A 22,661-nucleotide genomic window follows, 5' to 3' on the forward strand; every position below is an offset into this window, starting at 1 on the left:
CCCTCTTCCCAAGTGCCAGTCTGCTGCTCCCACTACTCCGACATCTCAAGATTGCTCTTCCGCTTTTTCTAGATCCTAGAATGCCTCAATACTCCCAGACCTGAAACCCTCAGTCCCATCACATCCTACAGCCCTTCCCTCCGTGTCCCACATTGCAAATGTACCATCATTATTCCTAAACTGACAACCTCACTCCTCTTCTTCCACATCCTGGCAACAATCTCCCACCCTTTCTCTGTGTCCACTTACTGCTCCCACTAGCCCAGGATACCAGGATGCCCTCCCACTGTTTGCATATTCCATGACCCTCTTGTCCAATACTCCAATAACCTAGAAATATCTTCTTTACTTTTTTCAAATCTAAAAACCCTGCTCCAATTTATTTCACATGCTGAAACTCTCCCAATAAATCCAACATTTTCTATACCAGTACGTATATAGGCAGATCTTTTTCCCCCACCTTTCTATCCTTCATCACCACCCGAACTCTCTTCGTCACACCTCATTTCAGCACTCTCATCCACACAGCGCAAAACACTCTGCAGCCTCTAAAATTCCTTCTCCTTCATCCCTTAATCACTCACTGTTTCCTGTCACTCAACCCAAAATCCCAATTTACCGCCATCAACCTCTATCCCACTCATGACTGTTCACCTCTCTGCTCCGTATTCTTTCCTCCTCCTCCTCAATCTTTTGTATCTTTCTACAACTCTACTCAAACTTTCCAATCCTCCCCCTTTTTTTGTCACATGTCCAACGTCATGCTCGCACTACAAACTCCAGTGTGAAACATCTATATTGAAAACAAATCTTCTACCTAAACACTATGCTCCAACTTCCTGCCCCACAACGCAACCACTGTCAGACACTCGCTAACATAAACATAGACTCCCTCCACTGCTCAAATATAAAATTCTATAAGGATTTTATTTTGACTATATAAAATGCTCCATGCAAATTATATTGAATAAACACATTGTACAAAAATATTTGCTTTACATGCATGCATACAGGTACAATATATACATTAGACATTTATATAACATATTTCACATTAATTTATTTTAACTCTCATTCCCTTTATACATAAACCCTTTATATATAAACCTTCCAATATACAATTTAATCTTTCTTGATTAAATTTGGTTAATTTGAATATCTATATTTATTTTGTATTAATTTCTTTATTGTTAATACATTTTCACTTTAGCCCCAACACCTAAAATATACCAGCACAACAATACATTCTGATCACTGTATATTGTTATGTATGCATGTTAATGTATGTACTGTAACACTAGACCACTGAATGTACCTTCATCCTGTATACACTATAACTGTACCACCAGAGGGTGCTGCTGCTGGAGACCTAAGGGTCACCTGTACACTGCAGGTAACCAAGTATAAAAGGGAGCTCACCTCTTGGTGTCCTCACTCTAGGAGCTGCATTAAAGGACTAAGGTCACTACAGTTCAAGTATTATACCCTTACCTCCTGGAGTCGTTATTAGAGTGTTTGCATACACAACAACTGGTGATGAGGTTACAAATTTCCACGCACAATATGTTATATATGTATACTTGTATTTACTCTGTACAGCCACCAGAGGGCTCATCCCCTGGAGTCCCAAGGGATCCCATAATCCCTTGGGAGCACAGGTATTTAAGGAGGCTTCACAGGTTGGAGAGGCACTCTGGAGACCTGCAATAAAAGACTAAGGTCACACTTTACTTTGAGCTCACAGTGTTCAGTCTGACTCTTTCTCCATACACAACTACTCGCGACGAGATACAGATAGCGAACCCAAAGATGCAGAGAACAGTGGGCATCCTGGAGAGATTCTCGGAGGGAGATGATTGGGAAACCTTTGTGGAGCGACTCGACCAATACTTCGTGGCTAACGAGCTAGATGGGGAAGAGAGCGCTGCCAAATGAAGGGCGATCCTCTTCACCGTCTATGGGGCACCAACGTATGGCCTCATGAAGAATCTCCAGCGAAACCCATGGAGAAATTGTACGACGAATTGTGCACAGTGGTCTGAGAGCATTTGAACCCGAAGGAAAGCGTTCTGATGGCAAGGTACCGGTTCTACACCTACAAAAGGTCTGAAGGCCAGGAAGTGGCGAGTTATGTCGCCGAGCTAAGACGCCTTGCAGGACATTGCGAATTTGAAGGACATTTGGAGCACATGCTCAGAGACTTTTTCGTACTTGGCATTGGCCACGAAACCATACTTCGCAAACTTTTGACTGTAGAGACCCCAACCTTGAGTAAGGCCATTGCGATAGCCCATGTGTTCATTGCCACCAGTGAAAATACGAAGCAGATCTCTCAGCACACAAGTGCTGCTACAAGTATTGTGAATAAAGTGATGTTGTTTTTGAATCGTAACGTACAGGGCAGGTCACACATACCTGCAGCTACACGTCCGCAGATGTCTCAGAGTCCACCATCAAGGGTGATGAATGCAAGGCCATTAACACCTTGTTGGCGCTGCGGGGGTGATCATCGTTTCCATTCATGCCGATTCAAAGAGTACGTTTGCAAGGGCTGTTGAACAATGGGACACCTCCAGCGAGTGTGCAGGCAAGCTGCAAAGCCCGTTAAACCTGCAAACCACCATGTTGCAGAGGAGGACAGATCCACGGAGAATCATGACGAACCAGAGCCTCAGATCGAGGAGGCAGAGGTACATGGGGTGCGCATATTCACCACAAATTGTCCCCCGATAATGCTGAATGTTGAACTAAATGGACTCCCGGTATCAATGGAGCTGAACACGGGCGCGAGCCAGTCCATCATGGGCAAAAGGACTTTCAAAAGGTTGCGTGGACCAAGGCCTCAAGGCCAGTCTTAACTTCAGTTCGCACGAAACTAAGAACTTACATGAAAGAAATGATTCCTGTAATCGGCAGTGCTAACGTAAAAGTCTCCTCTGATGGAGCAGTGCACAAGCTATCACTCTGGATGGTACTGGGCAATGGTCCCACGCAGCTCGGCAGTAGCTGGCTGAGAAAGATACGCTGGAACTGGGACGACGTCTGAGCGCTATTGCCCGCTGACGACTTCTTGTGCCCAGGTCTTAAACAAATTTCCTTCGCTGTTCGAACCAGGCATCAGAAAATTCCAAGGAGCAAAAGTGCAGATCCACCTAATTCCGGGGGCGCGACCCATCCATCACAAGGCGAGAGCAGTACCATACATGATGAGAGAAAGGGTAGAGATTAAGCTAGACCGGCTGCAAAGAGAGGGCATCATTTCCTCAATCAAGTTCAACGAGTGGGCCAGGCCTATCGTCCCAGTCCTCAAGGGAGATGGCACCATCAGAATCTGTGGCGATTACAAAGTAACGATCTATCGTTTCTCCCTGCAGGACCAATACCCACGACCTAAGGCCAACGACCTCTTTGCAATGCTGGCAGGAGGAAAGACGTTCACGAAGCTGGACTTGACTTCAGCCTACATGACGCTGGAACTGGAGGAATCATCGAAGGCCCTCACTTACATCAACATGCACAAAGCTCTTTTTGTTTACAACAGATGCCCGTTTGGAATCCGATCGGTGGCGACGATATTCCAGAGAAACATGGAAAGCTCACTGAAGTCGGTCCCGCACACCGTGGTCTTCCAGGACGATATCTTGGTCACAGGTCAGAACACCTGGAGGAGGTTCTTAGTCGACTCAACTGCATGGGGCCCAGGTTAAAACGCTCAAAGTGCATTTTCCTGGCACCTGAAGTGGAATTCCTGGGAAAGAGGATTGCGGCGGACGGCATCAGGCCCACCAATGCGAAGACGGAGGCAATCGAGAACTGAGGCCACAGAACGCTTCATTTCTGGGACTCCTGAACTACTTTGGTAACTTCTTACCGGGTCTCAGCACACTGTTAAAACCAATGCCTGTCTTACTACGAAAAGGGGACGAATGGGTTTGGGGCAAAAGCCAAGAAAATGCCTTTGTAAAAGCGAGAAAATTGTTATGCTCAAACAAATTGCTTATGTTGTATGATCCACATAAGCCTTTGGTACTAGCATGTGATGCGCCGTCATATGGCGTTGGGTGTGTATTGCAAAAAGCTAATGATTTTGGGAAACTGCAACCGGTGCTTATGCATCCAGGAGTCTGTCTAAGGCTGAGAGAGCCTACAGCATGATTGAGAAAGAAGTGTTAGCGTGTGTCTATGGGGTAAAGAAAATGCATCAATACCTGTTTCGGCTAAAATTCGAATTGGAAACTGGCCATAACCCACTTATATCCCTGCTTTCTGAGAGTAAAGGGATAAATACCAACGTATCGGCCCGCATCCAGAGATGGGCGCTCACGTTGTCTGCATACAACTATGCCATCCGTCACAGGCCAGGCACAGAAACTGCGCCGATGCTCTCAGTAGGCTGCCATTGCCCACCACGGGGGTGGAAATGGCACAGCCCGCAGATCCAGCCATGGTTATGGAAACATTTAAGAGTGACCAATCACTTGTCACGGCCCGGCAGATCAAAACCTGGACAAGCCAGGACCCCTTATTATCTCTAGTCAAAAGCTGTGTACTTCACAGGAGCTGGTCCAGTGTCCCAGTGGAAATACAGGAAGAGATAAAGCCGTTCCAGCGGCGCAAATGTGAAATGTCTATACAGACAGATTGCCTTCTGTGGGGCAATCGAGTAGTGATCCCCAAGAATGGCAGAGACACCTTCATCAATGACCTCCACAGTACCCACCCAGGGTAATGATGAAAGAGATAGCCAGATCCCATGTGTGGTGACCCCGTATCGATGCGGACTTAGAGTCCTGTGTTCACAGATGTAATACATGCTCGCCGTTTAGTAATGTACCCAGGGAGGCGCTGCTAAGTTTCTGGTTTTGGCCCTCCAAGCCGTGGTCTAGAGTACACGTTGACTATGCAGGCCCGTTCTTGGGTAAAATGTTCCTTGTGCTTGTAGACAAGTACTCCAAGTGGATTGAATGTGAGATAATGTCGGCTAGCACGTCCGCTGCCACCACTGAAAGCCTGTGGACCATATTTGCCACACATGGCCTACCCGATGTCCTGGTGAGCGACAACGGGCCATGCTTTACCAGTGCTGAGTTCAAAGAATTCATGACCCATAACGGGATCAAACATGTCACATCTGCCCCGTTTAAACCAGCGTCCAATGGTCAGGCAGAGAGAGCAGTGCAAACCATCAAGCAAGACTTGAAGAGGGTAACTGAAGGCTCACTGCAGATTCGCCTATCCAAAGTCCTGCTTAGCTACTGCATGAGACCACACTCACTTACTGGGATCCCACCTGCTGAACTGCTTATGAAAAGAGCACTTAAGACAAGGCTCTCATTAGTTCACCCTGATCTACATGAACAGTTAGAGAGCAGGCAGCTTCAACAAAGTGCAGACCATGATAGCGCAAATGTGTCACGCGAGATTGAAATCAACGATGCTGTATTTGTATTAAATTATGGACAAGGTCCCAAGTGGCTTCCCGGCACTGTCGTGGCCAAAGAGGGGAGCAGGATGTTTTGGGTCAAACTTTCAAATCGACTCATTCACCGGAAACACTTGGACCAAATCAAACTCAGATTCACGGACTATCCTGAGTAACCCACCTTGGACCCTACCTTTTTTGATCCCCCAACATACACACTAGTGGCAACCGGCACCACGGTTGACCATGAAGTAGAACCCATCATCCACCGCAGCCCTGCAGGGCCCAACACACCAGGCAGCCCAGCAAGGGCCAGACAAATGATTCAACAACACCAGCTTTCACACCGAGACGATCAACCAGGGCAAGAAGGGGCCCCAGATCGACTCACATTGTAAATAGTTACACTATTGACTTTGGTGTGGAGTGTTGTTATATACGTATACTTGTATTTACTCTCTACAGCCACCAGAGGGCTCATCCCCTGGAGTCCCAAGGGATCCTATAATCCCTTGGGAGCACAGGTATTTAAGAAGGCTTCACAGGTTAGAGAGGCACTCTGGAGACCTGCAATAAAAGACTAAGGTCACACTTTACTCTGAGCTCACATTGTTCAGTCTGACTCTCCATACACAACACAACCTAAGCAACTTCCAACAATTCGCTGATGGGGAAGATTGGATGCCTTTGTGGAAAGGTTAGAACACTTTTTCATCGCGAATGACCTGGCTGGGGACTCACCAATCTCGCTGGTGAACAAGCGCAGAGCCATCCTGCTCAGCAGTTGTGGGCCCAATGTCCACGGCCTCGTCAGGGACCTGCCAGCCCCAGCGAAGGCGACAACCAAGACCTATGCGGAGCTCGTAACTTTAATACAAGAACAACTTAAACCTAAAGAGAGCATCCTTACAGCCAGACATCGGTTCTACATCCACTGGCGGCCCGAAGGCCAAGAAATTGCTAAATATGCTGCAGATCTGAGAAGATTGGCTGCACCATGTGATTTTGGCGGCCACCTCACGAAGCACTAAGGGACATCTTTGTTATTGGGATCGGCCACAAGGGCCTCCTCCATAAACTGCTCTCTGCGGACACTACGGTCACCCTGCAGAAGGCAATCAAAGTGAGCCAGGCATTCATGATTTCGGTCTGCAACTCCAAAAGGATGATGACTCACCCCCAGGACTCTAACCCGATGAGTACAGTGAACAGAATGGTGACTTTCAGAGGCAAGACTGCTGCCCCGAGTCCCGTAACACTGAGTCCGCCACATGGAGCCAACCAGTTAGCCCCGTGCTGGCGCTGTGGAGGAAACCACAGGGCCCACCAGTGCCGATACAAAGACTATACCTGCAAAGGCTGTAACACTAAAGGTCACCTTCAGCGAATGTGTAGAAGTAGTTTTACTCACCGAGTCACTGAAGAGTTGGCCGATCACCCGGGTTCCAGCGCTGATGAAGACGAAGCTGCTCAGCCCCGGAAGAGGAATATGGAATATATACCTGCTCCACCGAGAGTTCGTCGTGGAAGATGGAAGTAGAAATCAACGGGATTCCAGTCTTGATGGAGATCGACACAGGGGCGAGCCAGTCGCTGATGAATCAGACGGCCTTCGAGAAACTCTGGGACAATCCTGCCAAACGACCCAAAATGTCCCCAATCCAGGTGAAGCTGCTCACTTTCACAAAAGGCACCATCCCAGTCGTTGGCAGCGTGGAGGTCCAGGTATCCCATGGCGGCGCGATGCACAAGCTTCCCTTGTGGATCGTTGCTGGTGATCATCCAACGCTGCTGGGAAGAAGATGGATGAAGCAAGTCCAAATCTATCGGAGCGACGAAGGCCTCCAGGCCCCGGTGATTGACATCCCACGCGGCCCCAAACTTGGATCCATCGCAGCACCTGAAAATCCTCCTGTCCGACTCGACTACGCGGTGATGACACAGAATGCACAACTCAACGGCGAGATGATCCAACCTGAACGACCAGACCTCACCTTCTGGGTTCCAGTGGCAGGACTCCGAGGGAAGAAGATCGGCACAGAAGATAGATTCCCGACGTCAGTGGCAGAACCTGGGGAGAGAAGGATCACCCCAGCCTACCTCGTGGAGAGAAAGAAGATAGCGCCTGCACCATGAAGCGAAGCACCTGGAATCAAGATGGCCGCGACCAGACCACGAGGGGAAGCATTGAGGGAGCAAAACGTGTTACCGAGCGGCGAACTGGCTTGGGATAAAGATTGCAAGGCCCTCTTAAAGGAAACTGACAACCCAGAACAATTAAAGGGACAGTTCCACTCTTGACACAGCGATGCCGGTGATATTAAAGATAAAAGTGTAATTAATGAATGCAGGTATATAAATGTACTGTTGAATGGTGATGCCGGCTATACTAATGCGAGAAATGTAATGAATGCTTCAAAAAGTGAAGTAAGTGACAAGTTTGTACTGTTGAACAGAGATGCCAGTAATGCTAACGTGACAAATGTAACCAACAAAGGCAGATATCCAAATGTAACCTTGTACAGAGATACTGATAGCACACAAGAAAGTGTTGTAAATGACAAACGTGAAAGTGTAAAGAAGTATAACAATGTTAAAGTAGCTAGTTGCGATCGGAGCCAATGTATCATGTATGCTAATGATAGAATGAGAAATAATACCAGGTTCTACATGTATACTGACAATGCCAAAGGGAAACCCCCGTGGGAAACATCCAGGTCCAGCGGGCTGCCTGATCATGTAGCCTGCGTTTCCGGGACCAATGTGATGTCCCAGGAAGGGTTCACACACACCCAGTGGGAGCATACCCACTGTAGGGACAGCGGTCAATGGGCAGCACAGCCACCGCCACTGGCAACCTGCCCCAGATCGGCCTTACCCCGCCTGGCCACCAGGGCCAGCACCAGGAGCAAGAGGCCAGTACTCTCCAGCCTTCCCGGTGGAACCTGGGATGACCAGACCTCCACCACCAATGGAGGGCAAGGAGGCCACACCACCCTGTGGCCCTGCCCACCACTAAATGCCACCATTGACCCATTCTACAATGTATGTACCTTACCCATAACAACATGTACTTGCTCCACCACTGCAGAATCCTCCAACAGTGACACCCACATGGCCTATGTATGGAGGTGGGGGGGGCATGAAAATGGATGTTTGCCGCCACGAACACATGGATCACATCCGGCACCCACACAACCCTCACCACAACCTCCCACCGTCCACTACTGATCACCTCCCCATATGGCAATAAGGACTTGGGAAAGGCTTTGGGGGGAGTGTTGTTATGTATGCATGTTAATGTATGTACTGTAACACTAGACCACTGATTGTACCTTCATCCTGTATACACCACACCTGAACCACCAGAGAGTGCTGCTGCTGGAGACCTAAGGGTCAATTGTACAATGTAGGTAACCAAGTATAAAAGGGAGCTCACCTCTTGGTGTCCTCACTGTAGGAGCTGCAATAAAGGACTAAGATCACTATAGTTCAAGTACTATACCCTTACCTCCTGGAGTCGTTATTAGAGTGCTTGCATAGACAACATATATAAGTTCCCTCTCTTCATCAAGCACATTATGTAGAAATTATAGAATTCGACCAAAAATCCCCCACGATACTCTAATAAAAAAGCACTTTGACTTATTTGATCGCTATAGATCAGTGGTTTTCATAATATATCGTACATGACATGAGATAATTCTGCACATCAGCCAATTCACTGTGAGCAATGCTATGGAAGATCAGCCAAAATGCATACAATATCCTTGTCTCATGAATCGAAACCTCTGTGTTTGCCTCAATGCCCTGGACCAATTTTATTAATGATTGAATTCAGTAATTGCCCTTCAATCATGAAAATTGCTATGTTCTCTGAACGTTTCTGTATTAATTTTAAAAAGCTGTTCTGAGACTTTCACTAAGAACTTGTAAGTTTTATGAACTTTAAAACGTCACATTCAAAGTTGGTTTATTTTTGTTGTTGCTGTAAAAGCAATTAGAGGATTTTAGAAGTTTTCTTCAGAAGTGAATATACTGAAGGAAATGCTTACAATGTGATCTCTACTTTTGCAGCTGATTCCCGGACCATACGTTATAATTCACAGTGTTGATATGCTGGCTGAAAAGCTGGCTGATATTTTGCTTTCTATTGGGCCAAGCATTGTCCTGTCAACAGAGAACATAGGTAAGGATTGTGTTTTATTTTGACAATGAAGTGTTCATAATCAGATAGTAAAACCATGTTCTGATTTATACCTACTGAGCAGCATCCTCATTTCTGAAAAGGGATGTTGGTGGTTTCAGGAGCTTGGTTTTGCTGCTTCTGATGTTAGAGATTTTTCCCTGACCATTGGCTGTACAGATGCTTTGAGACTTCCAATGGTCGTGAAAGGCGCTATATAAATCCAAGTCTCTCTTTTTCATTTAGGGTTCAGTTTTTAAAATTCTCGTTAAACAAGTCGGTTTATTACAAAGTGATGTGATGATTTGTTCTAACACAATTCACATCATTATGTTACATCTTTAACATTAAACAGGGGGAAAATGTTTTCCAAATACATTATGGTGCCCTTTTAATCCACGTTGGCAACTTTGAAGTTGCTTTTGGCTCAGTGCACAGCTGTACATCTGGAAGTTAAAGCACAGGTCGAAGAATGGTATCATTCCCATTTCCTTCAGAAAACACAACTTGTTTAATCGTCATACGTGAGGTGATCTGCTCAGTTACTCTGATGTATGGAGTAACTGGTAGACTTTGAGAGACCGATCCTGTATTCATCAACTGTTAAAATATATTCAGCGATGGCACAGTGATTTTATCCAGTGGGTAGGAGAGTCATACACCAGAAGGTGCCAGGTTCTGGTTTGTGCTGAATTACCTGATGTTCTGTGGGGTGCCAGAAGAGGGGTTACAATTGGTCTTAATGTTGCTGCATTAGGGGGCAGGGGGCAGGAATCAGATAGAGGGAGGGTTGTGGAGTTTTAGTCGAGTGGTAGAGACATATAAAACAGTGGTGGAGATGGGCCCCTACCAATGTTCCCTGGAATTTTGTTTCCATGCGTGGGCACTTTAACTGGCAGTGCAGCCCATTCAAATCTTCGCGCATGCGTGGTTATTCCCATTGAAAAGCTAGTGAGTGGCTGTGCGGGACCTCCAGACCACTGCACGGCCGCATAGCTGAAAGGGAACATTGGTCCCTGCTCCTGATTGCAATCCAGCAAACCCTGCTGGAAGTATGTGAGCATGGATATTGGGCAAGGAGTAGATTGGATTTGACTCTGATACATCTTGTAGGGTGCTCATCATCTGTTGGATCCGAACTCCAGAAAAGAGTCAATGGGCCGAAATTGCCCCTCGCCCGATTGGAGGTGGTAACCTTCTGAGGCTGGGATTTGTATCGCCCAGTCTGGAAGTTTCGCCTCCGATGCAAAATTGGGCATGTGTGCCCCTCAAAGGAAGCGAGTGCTGTCTGAGGCACTCTGCTTCCTTGGAGGGGTGCTCCTGAGGTGGGAGCATGACACTGACGCCAGCACAGCACTCAGGAGCCCTGACGCTACGCGGAGCATCCGTGTAGAGCTGACGCGCTACAACGTCCCTCCCCTTCAATTAAAGGGGAAAGCCACTGCGCACTCTGCAGGCCCTTTGGTTGCTGCCACTAGGCTACCAGAGAGTTGATCGACCAGGCCAGTAGCCCGGCATCCATAACAGAATGCCGGGTTGCATGATGACGGCCCGGTCGTCGCGAGGGCCACCATTGTCGGACGGGTGTAAAAGTTGTATGACAAATTAAAATGGTGGCCCGCGGCGCTAAAGGCCTCCCCTTTAAGGGGCGCCCCGCCGGCGCCAGCCTCATGGCGCGCGGGGCAATTTCCTGCATGGGACGCAAAGGGGTCGGCATGCACGGCAATGATGTCATCGGCAGGCGTGCGCCGGCCCGGGGCATTGAATGCGGGCATGTTGCAGCTGGGACAGCACCCTCCAAACCTCCTGTGCAATTTCCCGGGAGGCCCCTCGCCTGGGTGAAAACACCATTGCGCTCCTAAAGCGCCCCCCCCGGAGGCGCTAACGGAGCTATAAAAAGGGGGCAATTTCGGCCTCAATGACTTTAGGATGGCAGGCGGGAGGGGACCTGGTGGGGCAAATTATTCAGCATTTTGCATCAAATTATTCCATTTTAATCTTGTAGATGTGGAGATCAAAGCAAACCAGTTGTCCAGTTTGGAAAGTGCCCTTGTGTACAAACCCAAGTGTCTATCTGCTTGGAATCGAGTGGATGAAATCCAGATTCCTGGTTCCGAGATATCCCGGCTTCTCACTTTAGGTAAGTGACACTGAATAGCTATATCCATACCTTCTGTGGTAGTTTTAATTATTTTAATTAGAGATTTTTCTTGTTGTATTTGCTTATCCACTTTCCATAGCATGGCTAAATTAGTAAGAGTAAGAAAAGATTCTAATAAATGTTTGTTTACTTTAATGCACGAATTAAACTCAAAGGAAATACATGACTCGTCGGGAGCTTGGGTGGGAAAGCCTACATAATGAAGTTCTCTGGTTTGATTCCTAGTCGTCGCAAAGTTAACGGCTCTCAACTGAGACAGCAGTAGAGGTGATACAATTGGCCTCCGAGCCACTGAGCCGGGCAGGAAAAAATCAGCCAACGCTCTCATTCGATCACTATCCAGTGACCCTTGCTGAAAACTGCACATTTGCTTGTTACATGAGGCTCGTCTGTGATGCCTTCATAGTAAATAGTCTGCCAGCATTCCCTGTTTAGACTTATAACTGGAAACTGGGTACTTGGGCAAAGTAGCTGAGGTGGCGTACCGTGAACTGTGTTTTAGCAAAGATTTGTGCAGAGGCAGGCAGAATTGTGGAGGTGGATGTAAACAGTCTTCATGATGGAGAGGAATCAAGGACTAAAACACAGCTCAGGGTTGAATAGGACTCCAAGGTTGTCAGCGGTCCGGTTCAGTCTGACCCAGTGGCCAGGGACGTGGATGGAGTCAATGGAAAAGAAATGGAATTTGCGGTGGGGCCAAAGACGATGGCTTTAGTCTTCCCAATATTGAGTTGGAAGAAGCTGTACCTCAGTCAAAAGTGGATGTCAAAGAAGTTGCTCCTATTTCTTATGTTCTTATTTTGAGCGATAAGGGAGTAAAGAATTATGGGGAGCAGGCAGAGAAGTGGAGCTGGGTCCATGATCAGATCAGTCATGATCTTATGGAATGGCAGAGCAGGCTCGAGGTCCCAAATGTCCTACTCCTGCTCCTATTTCTTATGTTCTTATGTTCTAAGTAGTTGACATCACAGAGGTGGCCTGGAGAAGTGGTGGAGAGGTAGAGCTCAGTGTCATCAGTGAATGTGTGAAATCTGACCCTATGTTTGTGGATGATGTTAGCATAGGGGATCGTGTAGATGAGGAGTAGTGGGAGGGGGTTGGGGTTGGGGGGGGGGATATATATCCTTGGAAGATCTGGAGTTGATGGTGCGAGGGATGGAAGAGAAGCCTTTGCTGGAGCTGCTCTAGCTATGTTTAAATAGTTAGGACTGTGAAGACAGTCCCACGGAGTTGGGTAACTGTGATGAGGCACTGGAGGAGGGTGGTATGGCCAACCATGTTAAACGCTGCAGAGAGGATGATGAGGGATAATGCACAATGGTCACAATTACAAGGGATGTCATTTATGATTTTGGTTAGGGCTGTTTTGGTGAGAAGGTGGAAATTGGACTGGAGAGATTCAAATAGAGAGTTTTGGGTGAGGTGGATATGTAGCTGGGAGACAACTAGTTTGAGGACCTTAGTGAGGAAATGGAGATTAGAGTCAGGGCAGCAGTGGGTGAGGATGCAATGGATTACTGTGGGATTTTTAAGAGGGGTGATAACAGGAACAGAATGATGGTGCTCGAGGAGTGGGAACCCTTTACAATCCCAGCTAGCATGAGGGCCAGGAAAGGTTCACCCGCAACCTGTGTACGAATCAAGCCTAGGTGGATGGATACTGCCTATCATGTTTCTAAATTGAATTAAATTGGCCTCAATCCAATTTGTAGTAGCCCCAAGACCACAATACAAACCACCCAATCAACACTGACGTAGCCATTTCCCTTGATGAGCCTGTAAGGTGACAGGCATGCAAAATGGAAATATCACAGCAGAGAATGCTCCTTAAAAATAGAGGTTCAGATATACTTCGGAGGCAATAGATGCTAATAAAACAACTTAAAAGAGGAATTTGTTTTAGCTAATGTTCAGTGGAGATTAGAAAAACAAATTCTAAACTCAGCCTTTATTCAATCTTTAGTGAGGCCTATTGAGTGTCTGCAGTGGAATAAAACTTTACAAATTCTAGCCCTTTAAATGAAGAGAATTCACATGATTAGTAAGGAGCTATATGGGTATGTTTATCTGTGACCCATTTACCTTCAGTCACTGTACTCTGAGTTCCAGTTGTTTTTATGGTGCTGTTGTATTGAGTTGCCAGGATCAATAAGTGATTGTTATTACATGATATTGTTAACTGTTCCCTCTCCTGAGGCATTGTTCCCCCTACCGTCAAATCCCCACTCCTGAAAAAAAACACCCATGACCCCTCTCTCCTGGCAAACTTCCGCCCAATCACCATCCTCCCTTTCCTCTTCAAAGCCCTTGAACGTGTTGTCGCCTCCCAAATCCATGCCCATCTTTCCTGCAATTACATGTTTGAATCTCTCCAATCAGGTTTCCAGCCCAGCCATACTACTGAAATGGCCCTCATCAAAGTCACAAATGACATTCTTTGTAACTGTGACTGTGATAAACTACCCCTACTCATCCTTCTCAATCTATCTGCAGCTTTTGACACAGTTGACCACACCATCCTCCTCCAACGCCTCCCCTCCATCATCCAGCTGGGTGAAACTGCCTTTACTTGGTTCCATTCTTATCAACAAATCGTAGCCAGAGAATCACCTGCAACGGCTTCTCTTCCCATTCCCGCATCGTTACCTCTGGAGAGCCCCAAGGATCTATTCTTGGCCCCCTTCTATTCCTCATCTTCATACTGCCCCTCAGCGATATCATCCAAAAACACGACGTCAGGTTTCACATGTACACTGACAACACTCAGCTCTATCTCGCCACCACCTCTCTGGACCTCTCCACTGTCTCTGATTTGTCACAGTGCTTGTCCAACATCCAATATCGGATGAGCAGAAATTTCCTCCAACTAAATATTGGGAAGACTAAAGCCATTGTCTTTGGTCCCTGCCGCAAACTCCATTCCCTGACCACCATTTCCATCCCGGGCAGCTGTCTGAAGCTGAGCCAGACCGTATGCAACCTTGGTGTTTGATCCCAAGATAAATTTCAGACCACTTATCCGCTCCATCACCAAGACTGCCTACTTCATCCTCCGTAACATCGCCCAACAACAACCCTGCCTCTGCTCATCTGCTGCTGAAACCTTGATCCATGCATTGATTACCTCTAGACTTGGCTATTCCAGTGCTTTCCTGGCTGGCCTCCCATCTACCATCCTACATAAACTTGTGCTCATCCAAAACTCTGCTGCCTGTATCTTAACTCGCTCCAAGTCCCGTTCACCCATCAGCCCTGTGCTCGCTGACCTACATTGGTTCCCGGTCCAACAATGCCTCAGTTTTAAAATCCTTATCCTCGTTTTCAAATCCCTCCATGGCCTCGCCCCTCACCATCTCTGTACACTCCTCCAGCCCTGCAAGCCTTTGAGACCTCTGCGCTGCTCCAACTCTGGCCTCTTGCATATCTTCGATTTTAATCACTCCACCATTGGCGGCCATGCTTTCAGTTGTTTGGGCCCCAAGCTCTGGAATTTCCTCCCTAAACCTCGCTGCCTTTCCACCTTACTCTTCCTTTAAGATGCTCCTTAAAACCTACCTCTTTGACCATGATTTTGGTCATCTGTTGTAATATCTCCTTCTGTGGCTTGGTGTCAAAAATGTTTTAATTGATATTGCTCTTGTTAAGCACCTTGGGATGTTTTGCTGCATCAAATGCGTTATATAAATTTAAGTTGTTATTGAAGAACATTGCTATTATCCTGTATTTTTACTTTTGTAAAGAGCTTGCAAAAATATTGTTAAGTGTTTATTTTATTTCTTTAGGGTACAGTGAGTTGATATTTATTCATGCTTACTATCGAAGTGTGGAGCATCATTTGACACCTCACAATCTAGACTCTGTATTACTGGCTGGGAGATCAGGCAAAAGGTAAGATTATGTTAACAAAGAATCAATGACAAGAAAATTTTGTTCGTAATATAAAAAAGATATTGTGTTCTCAGATAGATAAACCCAGATTTCAATTTTGAGATAAAAGCAAAAATGTATAGCGACCAGTTGGTATGTATCCAAGTTTGCTATGATACAAAGCTAGGTGGGAAAGTAAGCAGCGAGGAGGACACAAAAAAAGGGCTAGACTTTTGGTAACATTCTGCCTATATTACCGCCCATTTACCTTTAAGGAAGCCATTACTGCCCATTTCATGCATAAACTGGAAACTAACGCCCAGTTACCGCCCATATATCGCCGGCGACAAATTTGACAGTCTATTACCGCCGGCTGTAAACGATACCGCCCGCCCATTTGTTTTTGCTGATTTTCCCAGCACTTCAACGTGCACTACCCAAATACCGACCAAATTACCGTCGGGCGCTAAATTCAGCATATCGCCCAAATACTGCCGGCCTAAAGTACCGCCCTGAAGAAGCTGCACTCACCTGACCTTAACCCAACGGTATGGACGCATGTTTTAAAACGGATGAACTTGAAGAAAAGGCTGCTTTAAGTTGGTGGGAGCATTAGAGTCATTCGAGAGTGGATTTTAAGGGTGTTTGAAATCAATGCTCATAATCTGAGAGTATTGTAGTCTATCTCTAGACTTTGGCTGTTTAAGGAAAATTGAATAATTTATATGACAGTTTAGTGGACTTTTAAAAGAATGGGGCCTTCAATTTCTCTGCCAATATTGCTGACTAATTACATGCTGCGGAATACAGCTGGAAGAAGGTTCATTGAAGAGCATTATGTGCCCAATCAAAGAGGTGGCAGACTGCTGGGGAGGAGGAGACATTACCCCCAACGCATTTACAGGGATAAGCGATTATACCTGGACCTTTCGGATACAGTGTGCGTTAGAAGGCTGCGCTTCCGAAAGGAGGTCATCAGTGAGTTATGCCAACTCATTAAGGGATACCTGCAGCATACCAGCACCATCAGGACAGCACTGCCCGTTGAGGTTAAGGTGATTGCAGCACTTTCGTTCTATGCATTGGGCTCCTTTCAGGCATCAGCTGGCGATATTTGCTGCATCTTTCAGCACGCCACATATTGCTGCATTTGCCAGGTGACAGAAGTGCTTTACGCACGAAGGTTTGACTTTATAAACTTCCCAATGACCAGGGAGGCACAGAATGAGAGGGCTTTGGGTTTTTCGAGAATAGCAAAGTTCCCTAAGGTTCAGGGTGCAATAGAATGTACACACATCGCCCTGCGAGTACCTTTAGAGGATGCAGAGGTATTTCAGAACTGAGCGATGCAGCTCGTTATCGACCACAAGCAAATAATTATGGCAGTAAATGTCAATTTTCCAGGGAGCATTCATGATGCGCACATCTTACCTGAGAGCACTGCCTCTGACCTCTTTAAGAGTCAGCCATAAGGTAAATGCTGGATGCTTGGTGACAAAGGATATGACCTTGTCACCTGGCTCTTGACCCCCCTCCGTAAGCCCCAGACAGATGTCGAGCATCGATACAATAACAGCCACATAGCCACATGCAATCTAGTCGAAAAGACAATTGGAGTGCTGAAGCAGCGCTTCAGATGCCTGGACCACTCTGGAGGCAGCCTACAATACTGCCCTGAGGAGATCGCGGAGTTCATTGTGGTGTGTTGCATGTTGCACAACTTAGCAATCAGAAGGGGACAGGAAACTGCAGGACCACCTCAGGATAGAGGGGACGAGGCAGAGGAAGGAGAGGAAGATGAGGTTGAAGAGGACGAGGAGGAGACTGGCGATGAACCCATGACATCACCCACCCCGACATTGTAGGAGAAGTCCCGTGGTAGTTACGCAGCTGCAAAACTGTTACGTCAACAGCTCATAAATGAGCGCTTTGCTTGAACGGTGAGAGTTAAGTTTAAACCTTGCCTGGACATTGTTTGCAATCCTTGTATTGATTGTTAACCCCTCATTTTGTGAAAGTGATTGAGACACTGCACAATAATTGTTAAATTGAATAAAATATTTTATAAATTTTGAAAAATGATCCTTTTGAAATAAATTAATAAATAATTCTTTTTAAAGTAAATGTGCAACAAAATGTAAACAAAGCAACAAGATTGAAAACATTAAACCCCAAATGCCCCCAATGCGCCCCCCAACAGTCAACAATTTTTGAATAAACACCCCTCAACCCCAACCTGCCAAAAAATCTACCTGTGGCCACCATTCCCACTGCCTTTTCACCCCCCTCCACCTTACCCCAAATTGTTTTTTTGCCATTACCCCTACCCCTGCCCGTGGGACCAGTGCGTTGTGCAGCAGAGCGCCTCGCGTGCTGCTGCTGTAGGGGGAGTGACGGTGGCAGCGCCATGTGTGGGGAATCTGGAGAAGGGGAAGGGTCTGACGACCCATCTTCGGAGTCAGTAGTATTGCCATGCTCCTGACTCCCATGTGTTGTCGGCAATGGTGGTACAACACCTTGGGGTTCAGTGACGTAGACCGATTCCAGCGTCTGCCGCAAAGCATCAACGGAATCGGCGGTTCGCCGTATCACCGCAATCAGCGCCGCCTTATCCTCCGATTGGCGTGCTGACTGCGTGGCAATGTTTCTGACTCGGCCACCAATAGTCTGGAGGAGCTCTCGACCAATGTCGACGCTCGCCTGTCTTTGGGCAGGGAGTTGTGCTCGATCATCCTCCGCGGATTCGGCTCGGAGCTGTAACACTCAGTGTGCCCTGCTGCATACCGCTGGGTCCTGCTACTTCCTCGGAGCCAAATCTATAAAATATGGATTCGGCTGAGGAAGAGGTGGTTGCAGGTATGATGGACCCTTCAGTCCCCACCCCCCTCTCTGCAACATCCAACGGGACATCTTAAGGGGGGTTGGAAAGTCGGACGGTGTTGTCATCATCATCATCCTCGGTGTCCTCTCCGGTCAAGACCAGTTGTACAAGAATTGGTGCAGAGGGCTTGGCATGTTCATGCACCTGGGCAGCTAGATAACATAACAGAAGAGGTCAGTAGAGGGGGAAGGGAGGAAGGGTCAGGGTTATATTTTAACGCTTACATTGCGCAGACATATGTAGAGGAGCAACACTACTGCATTATATATCACCGAGAGACGCTACATGCAATGAACATGAACAGAACTTGCAGAGACTGCATGGCATAATAAGATTTCATGGTCCCAGCATTACATTCCATCACTTAGCATCATTTATACATTATGTTCACATGACTATATTACATGAACGCTGCGCGGCCCGGGGATTATACGTGACTTATGTAGTGCCAACACCGGATCTGCACCACTACAGGTGGCTGTGCAATCATGTGCCCCTGTGAGGGCTGTAGCCCGCTCCTCAAGGTCAGTGAGCTCTTCCAGCTCTGCACCGACACTCACCGCGATTGAAATCAATTTTTTTCTGCAAAGATGACAATAGCATGGTATAAGATAATTGCCCAGGTACTAGTATGCAGCACACAGATATACATCCACAGTTACCCACCCCCGATGCCTTTCAACACTGTCCCATTAATGCACCATTAGCATACAAGTGATGCATGATGAACACAACTTAATACAGGAAAACAATATAATAACATCGTTGATAGTAAATAATGTGTGACAACAAGCTTACCAAGATTAACAACATCACAATGTGGCAGATTTACATTTTAAGTAATGAGTCAGTGCATGATTAAATTTATTACTTAATCTCGCTGCCGAAACAAGGTCGTTCCAGCGCTTGCGGCACTGGACTGGCCCCTGATGGACCTGGGCAACCGAGAACACCGCCTTGGCAATCTCTGCCCATATGCGCTGGTACACAGGCGGGCTGGGTTTCGCATGGCCACCCCGTGTCAACTGGTTCTAATGTGCCTCCACTTTGTGAACCAAGGCAGCTTGGGCATCCATCGTAAAATGTTTTGTCCTCTTCCTCCCTCCTACCTTGGCCTCCACCATTAATTGATCCTCACTACTATCCATTATATATAATAATCTCTTTTAATGAATCAGAAACTCTACCCCAAAATCAGAAACAGAGATGAGTACAGAACAGGCAAGCAGTCTCTTTTCTCTCTCTCTCTCTCTCTCTCTCTCACACACCCTCCCTCATCTGCGCATATGTGAGCTGACCCCTGACCACCAAATCATGGGAAAAAGAAGAAAAAAAACACGCATGCGCAGTAAAGCCATTGCCAAGGACGCCGGCCTTACACAAGGAAAAATATCGTCCCCGGCCAACCGCTACCACTACCGCCAGGGAAAAAAGCTGAAACTAGCGGCTTTGGATCTTAGCGGTATTCCGGCGGTATTGAGAAGTGTATACTGCCGGAATACCGCCAAGATATGGGCAATAGCGGTAAAAGTGGAAAGGCTAGCCCAAAGAGTTTACAAAAGGAAATAGAGAGGTTAAGTGAGTGGGCAAGAAGGTGACAGATGAAGCATAATGTGAGGAAATGTGAGGTTATTTACTTTGGTAGGAAGAATATAAAGCAGAATGGGGCTGAAATTGCCGGGCGCACCATTTGGGGACGGTAACCTTATGGGCCTGGGACTTTTACCGCCTGGGCCGGAAGTTCCAGTCCCCCCTCCCCCCCCACCCCCCCCCCCCCGTGTGTAATTGGGCTTTGCACCCCATAAATGAGGTGGAGCTCTGTCTCAGGCGCTCTGCTTCATTGGAGGGGCACTCCCGAGGCATCAGCCCGGCGCTGAGTTCAGTGCTGTGCTGAAGGAGGTCAGCGCTCTGGGGAAGCTCTGCATAGTGCTAATGCGCTGCAATGCCCCTCCCCTTCAGTTAAAGGTGATGGCCACTGCGGATTCTTCAGGCCCTTTGGTGGCCGCCACTGGGCCACTAGGGATGTGTTCGACTGGGCCAGCGGCCCGGCACCCAATAGGGAGTGCCGGGCTACATGATGGCGGCTTGGTCGGAGGCGCTAATGGGGCACAAAAAAGGGGCCATTTTTTAAATGGTGAGAAACTATTAAATGTTGGTGTTCAGAGGGATTTGGGTGTCCTTGTACATGAAGCACAGAAAGTTAACATGCAGGTACAGCAAGCAATTAGGAAGGAAAATGGTATGTTAACCTTTATTGTAAGGGAGATGGAGTACAAAAGTATCTTGCTACAATTGTATGGGGCTTTGGTGAGACCACACCTGGAGTACTGTGCACAGTTTTGATCTCGTTACCTAAGGAAGGATATACTTGTTTTAGAGTGGGTGCAACAAAGGTTCACTCGATTTGATTTCTGGGATGAGAGGGTTGTCCAATGAGGAAAGATTTAGTAGAATGGGGCTATACTCTCTGGAGTTTAGAAGAATGAGAGATGATCTCATTGAAACATACAAGGTTCTGAGAGGGCTTGACAAGGTAGATGCTGATAGGCTGTTTCCCCTGACTGGAGAGTCTAGAACTAGGGCACATATTTTCACGATAAGGGAGCGACCATTTAGGACTGAGATGAGGGGAAATTTCTTCACTCAGAGGGTTGTGAATCTTTGGAAATCTCTACCCCAAGGGGCTGTGGATGCTGAATCGTTGAGTATATTCAAGGCTGAGGTAGATGGATTTTTGGACTCTAAGGGAATCAAGGGATTTGAGATCAAAGATCAGCCATGATCTTACTGAATGGCGGAGCAGGCTCGAGGGACCATATCTCCTACTCTTGCTCCTTATGTTCTTATGAAAGAGAGAAATATTGTTCAGATCAGCAGGTGATCAACCTGTTCTGCACTTACAGCAGTTTCAGATTTTATTATGCAAAGCCTTCTAGAAATCAATAACATGTGAAAGATGGCTGATAAGCTGGGATGAGAAAAATCATTGAGCTGAACCATGAAAACAAAGATTTAGGGAGTGGTTTATAATTGGATCATTATAATACATTTACAATTTACTGGATCAGGAACTTTGTATTATATGAGTTGAATGAAAACTGATTTGATATGTTAGAATCTTGAAATAATGGATCATAATTATACTCTGATGTATTTATCATATAATGCTCTATGCAATCAAACCAAATCAAATCATAATTAGCTGTAATATATTTTGTTCTGTTGCTGTACACATAATCCACAACATTATTTCTCATGGAATTGATGTAAGACCAGTAGGTCTATAATTGCCTTTGTCTGTTTTGTCACCCTTTTTGAAAATGGGTACCACACGACTCTGTACAAGAATGCATACTATTAACATATATCATGGTGTTTCGAACAGTGTCTGATTTCTTGCAGAGAAAAATAGGAGCAATGCAATACAGGAGCTACTTGTGCCTGATTGACGTGTAACGTACTGGACATGGAATGGAGTGTTTGATATCAACTGATGTATTTGATGTGAGCCTTGACTGGCTCTGTGTGTATTGGAGGCTACTAAACAGCTGCATCTCTTGTGGTTGGTTCTGCGCTGGTGCAAGTCCTGCCATGTTGACTGCTAACCTGTTGCCGGGTCTTGACAAGCCATTTTTAATTTACTCACCCTTGCCCACACTCCATCTCAATGTGGAAATGGCAGGAGGAAAATCAGGCACAAGGTTGCAGGATCTTTTTACATGTTCATAAGTTGTATTGTATTGCACCTACTCTCTGTATAACAAATCAGATGCTATGATTCTATAATTAATGATTTTAACAGTAAAATAACAGGCTAATTGACAACTACAATATCAGAAAAGAACTGTTAAATACTCCACAAATTGGAACACAAGATAAATATTTTGTCTTTCATAGTACATGCAGACCACAGAAAGTATCATAGGTGAATTTCTGTGATTTTTGCAGTAAAGGCAGCCGATACAACTCGATGTATTATGATTCCAGTTTGCGAGCAAGCCAGCTTCAAACAGCTGTTATCTCATCAACTATACGTGATCCCGTCAGAGCAAGGAACATCCCCACTGCTGTGCAGTACTCTCTGTCTCATAGGGCTGTGGTAAGCTGATTGAGAATGTTCCTCACATTATTACTTGATTAGAAC

At 46.4% G+C, this 22,661-nt stretch overlaps 1 protein-coding gene across 1 annotated transcript in view; it reads left to right on the forward strand.

The window, feature by feature from the left end:
- The window catches only part of LOC139268144 (adhesion G protein-coupled receptor D2), a 490,127-nt gene that overhangs the window by 43,021 nt on the left and 424,445 nt on the right, over nt 1-22,661 (forward strand). Inside the window, exons 8-11 of the mRNA XM_070886179.1 lie at nt 9,500-9,611; nt 11,614-11,748; nt 15,552-15,657; nt 22,505-22,616. Of these exons, the coding sequence (XP_070742280.1) occupies nt 9,500-9,611; nt 11,614-11,748; nt 15,552-15,657; nt 22,505-22,616 (465 nt within the window). The remainder of the gene's footprint in view (nt 1-9,499; nt 9,612-11,613; nt 11,749-15,551; nt 15,658-22,504; nt 22,617-22,661) is intronic.

The sequence above is a fragment of the Pristiophorus japonicus genome, chromosome 8 (genome assembly GCF_044704955.1).
Source record: "Pristiophorus japonicus isolate sPriJap1 chromosome 8, sPriJap1.hap1, whole genome shotgun sequence".
Lineage (NCBI taxonomy): Eukaryota > Metazoa > Chordata > Chondrichthyes > Pristiophoridae > Pristiophorus > Pristiophorus japonicus.